At 36.5% G+C, this 12,834-nt stretch overlaps 1 protein-coding gene across 1 annotated transcript; it reads left to right on the forward strand.

Moving 5' to 3' along the window:
* Nucleotides 1-284: 284 nt before the first annotated feature.
* LOC100454113 (olfactory receptor 10J5) lies at nt 285-1,214 on the forward strand. The gene has a single exon (XM_002809948.3). It carries the CDS (start codon nt 285-287, stop codon nt 1,212-1,214), a length of 930 nt encoding a protein of 309 aa, XP_002809994.1.
* The last annotated feature ends 11,620 nt before the right edge of the window (nt 1,215-12,834 follow it).

A 12,834-nucleotide genomic window follows, 5' to 3' on the forward strand; every position in this document is an offset into this window, starting at 1 on the left:
ACTATAATGTCTGTGAGGTGAGCAGGCATGCAGAAGCCCTCTCCATGCACAGAAAGTAGTTTGCTCTACAGTGACAATGTTCATATGTATAAAGCCCCAAAGAGGCACAAGTAGGCTTCTCTCTTCATGTGCAAGGACCCTGCATGAGCATCATGATCAAAAAGAAGGAAATTGGATTCAGTCTCAGTACAGTTATCATTTTTCCTTGTTTTAAAGTCCAATCGCTGTTGAGAATTTACTCCTTGTTGACTCCATTTATTGCTTTCAGACACTGATATAGCAGAATGCAGAGAAAGAACTTCACAGAAGTGACAGAATTCATCTTCTTGGGATTTTCTAGCTTTGGAAAGCATCAGATAACCCTCTTTGTGGTTTTCCTAACTGTCTACATTTTAACTCTGGTTGCTAACATCATCATTGTGACTATCATCTGCATTGGCCATCATCTCCACACTCCCATGTATTTCTTCCTAAGCATGCTGGCTAGTTCAGAGACGGTGTACACACTGGTCATTGTGCCACGAATGCTTTCCAGCCTCATTTTTCATAACCAACCTATCTCCTTGGCAGGCTGTGCTACCCAAATGTTCTTTTTTGTTATATTGGCCACTAATAATTGCTTCCTGCTTACTGCAATGGGCTATGACCGCTATGTGGCCATCTGCAGGCCCCTGAGGTACACTGTCATCATGAGCAAGGGACTATGTGCCCAGCTGGTGTCTGGGTCCTTTGGCATTGGTCTGACTATGGCAGTTCTCCATGTGACAGCCATGTTCAATTTGCCCTTCTGTGGCACAGTGGTAGACCGCTTCTTTTGTGACATTTACCCAGTCATGAAACTTTCTTGCATTGATACCACTATCAATGAGATAATAAATTATGGTGTAAGTTCATTTGTGATTTTTGTGCCCATAGGCCTGATATTTATCTGCTATGTCCTCGTCATCTCTTCCATCCTTCAAATTGCCTCAGCTGAGGGCCAGAAGAAGACCTTTGCCACCTGTGCCTCCCACCTCACTGTGGTCATTGTCCACTATGGCTGTGCCTCCATTGCCTACCTCAAGCCCAAGTCAGAAAGTTCAATAGAAAAAGACCTTCTTCTCTCAGTGACGTACACCATCATCACTCCCCTGCTGAACCCTGTTGTTTACAGCCTGAGAAACAAGGAGGTCAAGGATGCCCTATGCAGAGTTGTGGGCAGAAATATTTCTTAACGGATTGGATTATTTCATTAAGAGACCATTAGCCCAGTGTAGTGTGTCTACTCACAAACATGCCACAATACACAAGTTCATCAAATATAATATTTGTTGAGAATACTGTCAGATAATAGAAATGCTTGTCTGTTTAGTGTTCTAGGCATGGCAGAAAGCAGGATTTCTGCTCTGGTGAATTTTGTTACCAGATACAAGAATCACTCCAAGCTGGATTAAGACTACTTGTTTCTGTGCTTGAAGATTTCAGTTTTGAAAGCTTTTTGGCTCCCATTTTACCTGAACTCTCTGACAGTCAAATCTTTGAGCTTGTCTGGTTAGGGGATGTGGAGTAGAGGCAGTGGGAACGTAGGTGTCAGCGGTGTTAGGGAAATAAGCTGCAGAGACACCAACCTTTATTTCTCTCTGCTTACATAGAAAAGAAAGCTTTCATTCTCAAGAGTCAAATAATATTCCATGTGACAGTCATTTTGTAATTATATCTTAATTCTTGCTGATTGAAAAATGAACAGCTTTGAAAAAAAAGTCTCTTCTTTTATTATCCAGCTGTATTCGCTCCTCAAATAGTGTTCATTTCTATGTGTATTCCTTCCTTCTGTGCAATCAAGGCAGAAATCGCTGCTGTTCCCTAGCGGATAAGCAGAAAGAACACATACTGGTGGCTTTTCTCTGAAACTACATTTTTATCCAGCTGCACTTTTCATAAAGGTTCGTCTCTTTTCAACTTACGGTAGTTTTTTAGATTTTTAATTTATGTGTAGTAGCTTCAGTGACATTGAAGTTGTTGTCTTAGATATTGGTTGTACTAATTCTAGGGTCCAAGGTAAATGCCTTTAACTTCCATTCTCTCAGCAAACTGTGCAAACTTCATATTTCTCTAGATATTTGTTTGTAAAATAAGCATAACTATGCTACATTATTGTATACCCTCAATGGGAAACATTGTGGGAATATTTTGTTTTATGAATCTTCCCACCAGAGTTTTTATCTCTACTCTGAGACAGAGCTGGAAGGTACTTTCTAAGAGACACAGGTATGGAAACATCTGTTTTCATACACTCATGACATCTACTGTTGTTCCATCCTCAAGTCAGTTCCTATCTCTTACTCTCCAGTTTTATTTTTCTGTTCCTAACCACAGAAATAGGGTTAAGTGTCTTCTAGGTGACCTGTGATCTTCTCTGTCTTCTACAGATCCCTTTGTGAGGAGGTCACAAACTGGAGGTGAAGGGTCTCTTCACAGAGTCCCTTTGATCCCCAACTGGCTGTCCCAGTTGGATAACATCACAGCTGATAGCAGGGTCTCCCTACTGACCAGCCTGATATCCTTCCCAAAAGATGTCTCAACCTGAGGTTCATAGTTTTCTAGGGGGTGCCTGGGTGGGTGTCAGAGGATTTTTGAACTTTTTTGAAATTATTCACTACATTTGTAATATAGGTGTTAATGTGACCTTTTCATCGTATTCTTAGAGAATTAATTCTGGCCTAAGTATTTCTTCCCTCAAATCCAGACAGAAATATGAGACCAGATCCAACTTTCTTCCTTCAGAGACTATTGACATCCACAATATCCTTACACCCTCTTAAATAAGGATCCTTTGACCTGGTCCAGTTTTGCCTATATAGGCATTGCTGTTCTTATACTAGTTAGAGAATATGGAAGGTATGGGTGGTTCTCAGCTTGGAGGTTGAGGAATAATGGGTTATGGGGGAATATCAGAGGCCAAGTGTGGTCTTATTGAAAGTTTTTCTCTCTTCTTCCATCCCTTCCTATATTCCCTCCTGTATTCCTTAAGTATTTCAATACCATTCCTGCTCCTCCAACACTTTGTGGATGAGTGAATACCCCACTAGTGTTAGTTGTTTTACATACGTTGCATGGATTTAGACTCACTAGAGAAAGCAGCATCTACAGGCAAAGTGCAATAGCATAAGAGTGGGTAGGTCTATGTGGTCACAGGTCCCTCCTGGAGGATGAATTAGGAAGAGTGAGTCATTTTGTTGCTGCTTCCTATTGTCTATGCAAAATGCTTATATTGATAGTTAATGTGGCCTTATTTTCACTATCGCAATTGTTTTGTTGTCTTTATTTGTTGTACTCATCCTGAGTGCATGATTATTCCCCAATGTCTCACTCCATCCATACTCCTTTATTTTTCTTCTTTTGTACATTTCAAATACTTTTATTATTTTAATATGTTTTTTGTTAAGCTCTTTTATTCACCAGAAACATAGTCATAATATCACATATTTATTAAATCTATTTACCTTTTTCAAGCACTATGTGTCAAGCAATTAACTATCTCTGGGGTTACAATAACGACTAATGCAGAGATTCTGTTTCATGTTATTCACAGTCCAGTGGGAAGGCAGACAAAATAACAAGAAGTACAAAAACTTGCTAAAGGCACATGCACAGGATTGTTGTTTGGGGTCAGAGGCGTTCAGAAAAGGAATCTATTTAGAAGGTCAGAAAACATTCATAGAGAGGTGATATTTAATTAACTTTTTGTGGCATTTGGTCAACTGGTGTCTGCAAAGGATGAGGGAAGATGATAAGGGAAAGAGAAGAGTCTGACAGAGACACACAAACCTGAAAAAGGCAGAAGTGTTAGTTGGGCAGGTGTTTTATTCACCTGTATGCCCCACTGCCCTGTTGAATACTAGTCTGGCAAAAAGTAAGTGCTTAATATACCTTTGCATAAATGAATGTGTGAACATCTATTGAGTATAAAGTCTTGTCCAAGGGTTTCCTCAGGTGTATTTTTTGATATATTATTTGTTATATTATTTGATATATTATTTGTTATATTCTTTCTGTTTGTCTGATAGACTCCTTTTACCTAAAATCAAGCAACAGAGAAAATAACAGAGTATAGGTGACAATCCTGAGTGCATACTTGAAATTATTTTCCTTCATTGCAGGATTGCCTAATAAACTCAGCTGACTATCATATATTTACATTAGTTAGTCACTTGAAATTGCACACTGGATTAATATGTTTTAGCTATAAGCAGGACCGTTATTTTGACAATCTTTAAAATAATTGCTTGATAGCTTGACATATAAAATCAAGAGTTAAGACATTTAAACATTTATCTTTAGGAAAATTATGAAAAGACTATTATGGATCTTATAACTTCTGTAAATGATTTTTACAGTGTTGATTTTGTAACTTCTTTAGAGAAAAACTAGTTTTACCTGATATTGTTTTACATTCATCAGTTGTAACCTATAATGGATTAGAGGAGACGATGGCTCCATCACTTCTCCCAACAATGAGTGGAAGAAAACATTTTACTGATGGGTGCAAATGTTTCTGGGAGAAGAGAAAGGATGGAAGTGGGCAGGAGAGATAAACTTAAGCCAAAGATAAGCAGGTAGTATGTGTCAAAGAGAGCTTAACTTTTAAAAAGACATATTTAAAGGGTACAAGAACCTAAGTTTTGTTGTGCCGTTAAGATGTGAACACAAGTGTGAGTGTGTGTGGTGTGTGTGTATATGTATACATGCATGCACATGTATATTTTTGTGGGAGGGTGCTAACATTTAAAAGCTTTAGGTATAATGGGTGTTGCGATAAAATGCTTTATTTGCATTATTTCATTTAATAACCATCTTTAATGTTTATATAGCTCTTTAGAGTTTACAAAGGTCTTTTGTGTTCATCATCCCATTTGATTCTTATAGCACTCCTGTAAGGTGTTAGTCCCACAGTTTTCAGATATATCCATTGCAAATGGTAGTTTAAATTACTTTTCCAAGGTCATATTCATTGTTAGAACTAACAGTAGGACTAAAATAGAAGTGAGCCTTAACTACAAATCTAGTAATTCTGAATTCCATGCTTTTTATTCTTTGTCCATTTTTATTACTTCATCCATTCATTCAAACACACGTGTGCATGCGCACGCACGCACACACACACACAGTATTAATTCTCATCAGAGAATAAAGTACAATGAATAAAGTTTATTTTTGAGATCCTAAAACTTCATTTCACTCAGAATTGATGAACGTTTTCTAAAATGTTCTAATTCCTTCCCTGACTCTGTAAATAAAATATATTGATGATCATGAATGTATTTTTTAAAAACGTTTCCATGGGCACTTAAACAGTTAAGTTGTGTTGTGGTTCAGTGATATTGTCAGTTGGCACTGAGCTTACATCATCTTTGCTTCTGAATTAAAAGACTTGCATATTCCAGTATTTTATGAACTTTGTGTTAGAATTGTATAGTTTCTGATTCTTTAATTATTTAGTTTGTTACTTCAACAAATATGAAATGTCTGTTCACTCTGAGTGTCAGACACTGGGTTAGGCACTAGGAATGTAGAGATAAATAAGACCCGAGTCTTGCATTGAGTAGCTAACAATCTATTTGCAACCCATTTCAGTGCAGTGTGATTAATGCAATACACAGAGTACTGTGAAGAAAAAAATTCCTAACTCAATTGGTGAATTTCATCCTTGCATGTATTCGTAACAGGTCAAGGTGAATGAGTTTGGCAAGTTCAAGGACTTTATTCTAGTAAAACTTCATGAGATTAAGCCTACTCAGAGGTAGCAAGTGCCCCCAGGTTAATGAATCCAGAATCTCTATAATTTATCATCCACAATTTTCAGTATGTAATTACAAAATGCTCAACACTGGGAAAAAAACAACATTGTGACCACTATCAAGAGAAAATGAGTCAACACGTCAACCCTAAGATGACTCCATTCAGTAGTCAGGGACTTTAAAGTTGCTAGTGTATATAGGTTCAAGAACTTATAGAAAAATATTCTTATAATAAGTAAACATATGTAGAATCTCAGTCAAGAAATCTAGAACTGAAAATTAAAATACGTAAAATAAAAATTTACTGTTTAACAGTAGACTGGTGTTGGTAGAAAAAAGGGTCAATGAACTTGAGAGTGATTAATAAAAATTATTGAATCTGAAAACAGAGAAAAAATGAATAACAATGAACAGAGTCTCAATGATCTGTGCTACAATACAAGACATCTAATGTATATGTACTTGAAGTCTCAGAAAGAATAGTATGTGTCACAAAAATATTTGAAAAAACATTGGTTAAAATGTTCATATTATTAAAAAATATAAGATACAGATCCAAGAATCTGAGTGAATTCCAGGTAGGGTAAATAGAAAAATGTCAAATATATGTAAGCAGAGTCAAATATTTAAAACCAGAAATGAAAAAAAATCTTGAAAGTCACTAGGTTAAAATAACATAATTTTTTCCAAGATGGCAGATTAGAGGCTTGTTAGCACATCTCACCCACTTGGAAATAGCAAAATACTGTGTATAAATTTACACTGCTTAATGTTATCAAAAAAAAAAAAAAACCACCAGGAGTGCCCAAGAAACTGCCAGCCAGCCAGCACAGGAGGCAGTTATTGGTTTGGAGAATTTTGGTAGGGAAATTTGTGATCTGGCCTTGAGTAGGGGAGGAGTCCTCATGACTAGAACAGAGGTGAATGTGATGTGGGCTTTAGCCACAGGCATGGGAGTTGATCACCCTGTCTTTGCAAGACTGGACCTGAAGAGATTTGGCCTGGAAGCCATGGTTTTGACACAGGCAGTGAGTTTATGGCCTGCAGCAGTTTTGCCATCTGAAGACAAACTACTTGTGACTTGACTGGTTGCCTCAGCTTGCTGCCAGCCGCAAGCTGTGGCAAGGACCCTTGTCAGGTTGAAAGCATTAAAGCAAGGTGGGTTCCACTACTGCCTGCTCAGCTGTGGTGCATGAGTTGCCTCTCCACCCATGCCCTCTCTATGGCATGGTAACAGGTGCTTTGCTCCTCCTTGAAGTATTGCTCCATGGGCCTAAGAACTGCCTTCTGACTCCTGTCAGGGCCAGCACATATGCCCACTATTGAGGGCCCAAGTGCAGGCTTCACCATCCCAGCCCTCCCCAGCTTGTCTACTCACCCCTGCCTCAGAGGCAGAGCATGAGATTAGAACCACTGAGAGCTCCACAGCCCAACCCATCACCTGGGCCACCTGAGCATTTCTCCTAGTTAACAAAGGTCAAGCATAAACTTACTGCTACCACCATAGCTGGCTCTCACCTGCAAGCACCACTTAATGGGCAGGAGGTGAACCCTCACAGTCCAATACAAAATCTGCTAACATAATTGCAGCCTAGAAGCAAATAGCAATGTCTAACCTAATTGAACATCCTGAATGCCCAGACAGAGATGTGAAGGAGAAACTGATCCCATTTTTACCTGTTGAGGTTGTGGTACTGGGATTACCATAAAGAGACCTCAGCAACTTCCTCCAGGGGCCTGAGGACTCCCCCACCACCCTGTCAGGGCTGGTGCTTGCACTCGCTATTGGAGGGCCTGAGTGTAGGCTTCCCCTCCCTGGCTCCACCATCCCCTCCTAGAGGGAGGGTGGGACTGAAGCTCTTGAATGCTCCAGAGCCCAACCCACCACGTGAAACACTGGAGCACTTTTCCAGCTGTTAACACAGTTCAAGTATAAACCCTACAGGTACCACCTCAGCTGGCTCTTATCTGAAAATGTCACCTACTGGCTAGGAAGTTGACTGGCACAATCCAGTACAAAATCTGATACAAGAGTGCAGCACTTGGGAAGGAGACAAACTTTTCCCAACTTCTACTAACACCATTGCCCATGCCACCTTAGCTTGTCAGGGGGCAGTGAGCCTACTCACCCACCTGGTACACCACTACAACAACCAGCGTTTTAGAAAGCTGGCACACTAAGGCTATTTATAACCAAGAAAATAATAGAGTCTTTACTACTGAATGCACCCAGAGGCACAGTCAAATGACCCTACCCAACATAAATCATAGTGACTCCCCCAGGAAAAGAAGGTCCTGCCTGCATTAATGAAAGTAAATTCAAAATTAAGAAGTGACTGTTTGCCCAGATGCAAAGAAATCAGCATAATTATTCTGGAAGTATTGAAAAACAAGGGTTTATGATGCCCCAAAAGAACACAGTAATTTTCTAGCAATGGATCCTAACCAAAAGAAAATATTTCAAATGCCAGAAAAATTCAAAATATTGATTTTAAAGAAGCTCAATGAAATACAAGATAAATCTAAAAATGAATACAAAGAAATCCGAAAATCAATTCAGGATATACAATAGAAATTTACTAAGGAGATATCTTAATTTTTTTTCTGGAAATGAAAAAATCTTTGAAGGAGTTACAAAATACATTTGAAACCTTCAACAATAGATTATACCATGCAGAATAGAGACTCTCAGAATCTGAAGACAGGTCTTTTGAATTAATCCAGTCAGACAAAAATAAAGTAAAAAGAATAAAAAGAAGGAACAAAGCCTTCAAGAAGTATGAGACTACAGAAAATGACCAAGCTTATGAATCATTGTTATTCTTGAGGGAGAAGAAAAACCAAGAAGTTTAGGAGATCTGTTTAAAAAAATAATTGATGAAACCATCCCTTATCTTACAACACATTTAGACATCCAGATACAAAAGGCCTGGCAAACACCTGGAAAATACATAGCAAGATGGACTTCACCACAGTATATAGTTAACAGACTGTCTAAAGTCAATGTGAAAGTAAAAGATTCTAAAATTATGAAGATAAAATTGTCTAGCCACCCATAAAGGAAACCTCATCATATTAGCAGTGGATTTCTAAGCAGAAACCTTGCAAGCCAGAAGGGATTAGGATCCTAGTTTTAGAGTTGTTAAAGAAAAAACAGTCAACCATGAGTTTTATAAGCTGCAAGAATAAGCTTTTTATATGAAAGAGAAAAAAATATATTTCCCAGACAAACAAATGCTGAGAGAATCGTTACTACCAGACCAGTTCTACTAGAAATGCTCAGAGTTCTAAACATGGAAATGGAAGGTTGATATTTGCCATCATAAAACACACAAAAATATACACCTCACAGACCTTGTAGAAACAATTATACAAGGAAGAAGAGAAAGAAATCAAATGGCAACATGACACAACTACACCAAACCACAAAGACAAGCAGAGATAAAAAAGAAAAAAAATGTTCAAAATAACTAGAAAATTAACATTATGACAGGAACTAAACTTTACATATCAATCTTAAGCTTGCATGTAAATATATTAAATACTCCACTTTAAAGATATGGAATGGCTGAATGAATTAAAACACATGAACCAACTGTACGCTGCTTCTACGAAACTTATCTTACTGATAAAAACATAGACTGAATGCAAAGGGATGGAAAAAGGTATTCCCCACAAATGGAAACCAAAAGCAAGCAGGAATAGCTATATTTATATCAGATAAAATATACTTTATATCAACAACATTAAAAAGAGACAAAGAACATTATTATATAATGATAAATGTATAAATTCAACAAGAATATAAAGCAATCGTAAATATGTACATATTAAACACCAGAGCACTCAGATTCATGAAGCAAATATTACTAGACACAAAGAGAGAGCAATACAATAATGGTGAGGGGGCTTCAACACCCCACTAACAGCACTAGAAAGATCATCAAGACAGAAAATCAACAAAGAAACATTGGACATAAATTAGGCTTTAGATCAAAGGGAACTGACAGATATTGACTTAATATTCTATCTAACAAATGCAGAATATACATTCTTCCCATAGCACATAGGACATTTTCCAATACGGTTCATATGTTAGGCCATGAAACTAGCTTCAGTAAATTGAAAGAAATTAAATCATAGCAAGTATCTTCTCAGAACATAGCAAAATAAAACTAGAAAACAATATCAAGAAGAATTCTCAAAACTATACAAATATATGGAAATTAAACAGCATACTCTTCAACAATCTTTCATCAATGACAAAATTAAATCGGAAGTTTGAAAAACTTTTGAATTTAATAAAAACAGAGACACAAGCAAAACTTTTAGAATATAGCAAAAGCAATGCTGCAAGGAAAGTTTATAGTGTCAAAGGCCTACACCAAAAACCTCCCACCAAAAATAAAAAGATAAAAAATTAACAATCTGAAATTGCACCTCAAGGAAATAAAAAACAAGAACAAACAAACCCAAAGCTAGCAGAAGAAAAGAAATAACAAAGATCAGGGAAAAACTAAACAAAATTGAGACCAAGGGAACAATAGAAAGGAGCAATGAAAGAAAAGTTGGTTTTTGAAAAGACAAAATTGATAAACTGTAGCTACGCTAACCAAGAAAAGAAGACAGAGGATTTAAATACACACAATTATAAATAAAAATGTAGACATTAACAACTGATACTATAGAAATGCAAAAGAACATCAGAGACTACTATGAACAACTCTACATTGGCAAATTAGAAAACCTAGAGGAAATGTATTAATTCATGGAAAATACAATCTCCCAAGATTAAACCAGGAAGAGGTAGAAATCCTGAACAGACCAATAATGAAGAGTGAGGTTGAGTCAGTAATAAAATTCTGCCAACAACAAGAAAATCCCAGGACCAGGTGAGTTCATATCCAATTCTATGAAACATACAAAGAATTTGTACTAATCCTACTGAAACTATTCCAAGAAAATAGAGAGGAAGTAAATCCTCCCTAACTCATTCTATAAAGTTAGTATCATCCTAAAACCAAAGCCCTACAAGAGGACAATAAAACAAAACTACAGACCAGTATCTCTGATGAACACAGAGGCAAAAATTCTCAACAAAATACTAGCTAATGGAATCCAATATCACATAAAAAATACCACCATAATCAAGTGGATTTTATTCTGTGGATGCAAGGATGGTTCCACATACACAAATCAATCAATGTGACTCATGACATAATCAGAATTAAAAATGAAAACGATATGATCATCTCAATAGATGCAGAAAAAGCGTTTGATAAAAATCAGCATAATAATGTCCCCAACAAACTATGCATAGAAGGAACATATCTCAAAATAATAAAAGCCATATATGACAAAACCGCAGCCAACATAATACTGAATTGGGAAAAGTTGAAGGCAATCTCCCTAAGAACTGCAATAAGACAAGAATGCACACATTTACCACTCTTATTCAATGTAGTACCGGAAGTCCTAGCCAGAGCAATTAGGCAAGAGAAAGAAATTTAAGGCATTCACATTGGAAAAGAGGAAGTCAAACTATCTCTGTTCACTGGTGATATAATCTTAGAAAACCCTAATGACTCCTCTAAAAACACTCTTAGATTTGATGAACAAATTCAGTAAAGTTTTAGATACAAAATCAACGTACAAAAATCAGTAGCATTTCTATACACCAGTAACAAGCTGATAACCAAATCAGAAGTCAATTCCATTAGCAATAGTTACAAAAATAACATATCTAGAAATATATTTAGCCAAGGAAGTGAAAGATCTCTACAAAGAAAACTACAAAACACTGATGAAAGGAGTTGTAGATGATAGAAAGAAATGGAAAAAGTCCCATGCTCATGAATCAGGGAATTAACATTGTTAGAATGACCATACTGCCCAAAGCAATGTACAGATTCAATGCAATCCCTATGAAACTACCAACATCATTTTTTTTTCACAGAATTAGGAAAAATAATCTTAAAATTCATCTGAAATGAAAAAAGAGCCTGAGTAGCCAAAACAATCCTAAGCAAAAAGAACAATGCTGCAGGAATCACATTACCTGACCTCAAATTACGCTATAAAGCTGGCCAGTAAGCAAAACAGCACGGTATTGGTATAAAAATAGACACATAGATCAATGAAACAGAATGAAAAAAAGAAACCATAAATAAAGCCACATATCTTTAGGTAACTGACCTTTGCAAAGTTGAGAAAAACATACACTGGGGAAAGGACACTCTTTTCAATAAATGGTGCTAGAAAAATTGTATTACTGTATGCAGAATAATGAAACTGGATCTGTCTTTCTCCATATACAAAATCAACTCAAGATGGATGAAAAAGTTAAATTTAAGACCTAAAATTATAGAGCTACTAGAAGAAAACCTATGGAAATTCTTTTAGACATAGGTCTAGGCAAAGAATTTATGACTGTGACAAAAGCACAATGAAGAAAAATAAAAATAAACAAATAAAAATTAAGCTAAAAAATTTCTGCATAGAAACAGAGCAGACAGAGTGAACAGACAATTGGGAGAAAATATTTATAAACTATGCATCCAACAGGGGACTGATATCCAGAATTAAACAATAAAAACAACAAAAACCAAATTACCACATTAAAAAGTGGGCAAAAGACATGAATAGACTTCTTTTTCAAAAGAAGACATACAAATGGCCAACAAGATTATTAAAAAACACGCAAAATGACTAATAATCAGAGAAATACAAATTAAAACCACGGTGAGATATAATCTTAAAACAGTCAGAATGGCTATTATAAAAGAGTGGAAAAATAACAGATGTTAGGGAGAATACAGAGTAAAGAGTAAAGAGCATGCTTACACCCTGTTGGTGGGAATGTAAATTACTACAATGTTTATGGAAAACAATACAGAGATTTTTCAATTAATTAAAAATAGAGGTACCATTCGATATAGCAATCCGGCTACTGGATATATATCCGAAGAAAATAAATCATTATATCAAAAACATAACCTGCACTCACATGTTTATCATTGCCCTATTCACAATAGCGAAGATAGAATCAATATAAATG

Source organism: Pongo abelii, chromosome 1 (genome assembly GCF_028885655.2).
Source record: "Pongo abelii isolate AG06213 chromosome 1, NHGRI_mPonAbe1-v2.0_pri, whole genome shotgun sequence".
In the NCBI taxonomy this organism is placed as follows: Eukaryota; Metazoa; Chordata; class Mammalia; order Primates; family Hominidae; genus Pongo; species Pongo abelii.

Coding starts and splice junctions, on each gene's coding strand:
- LOC100454113 (XM_002809948.3), top strand. CDS start 285: ATGCAGAGAAAGAACTTCACAGAAGTGACAGAATTCATCTTCTTGGGA.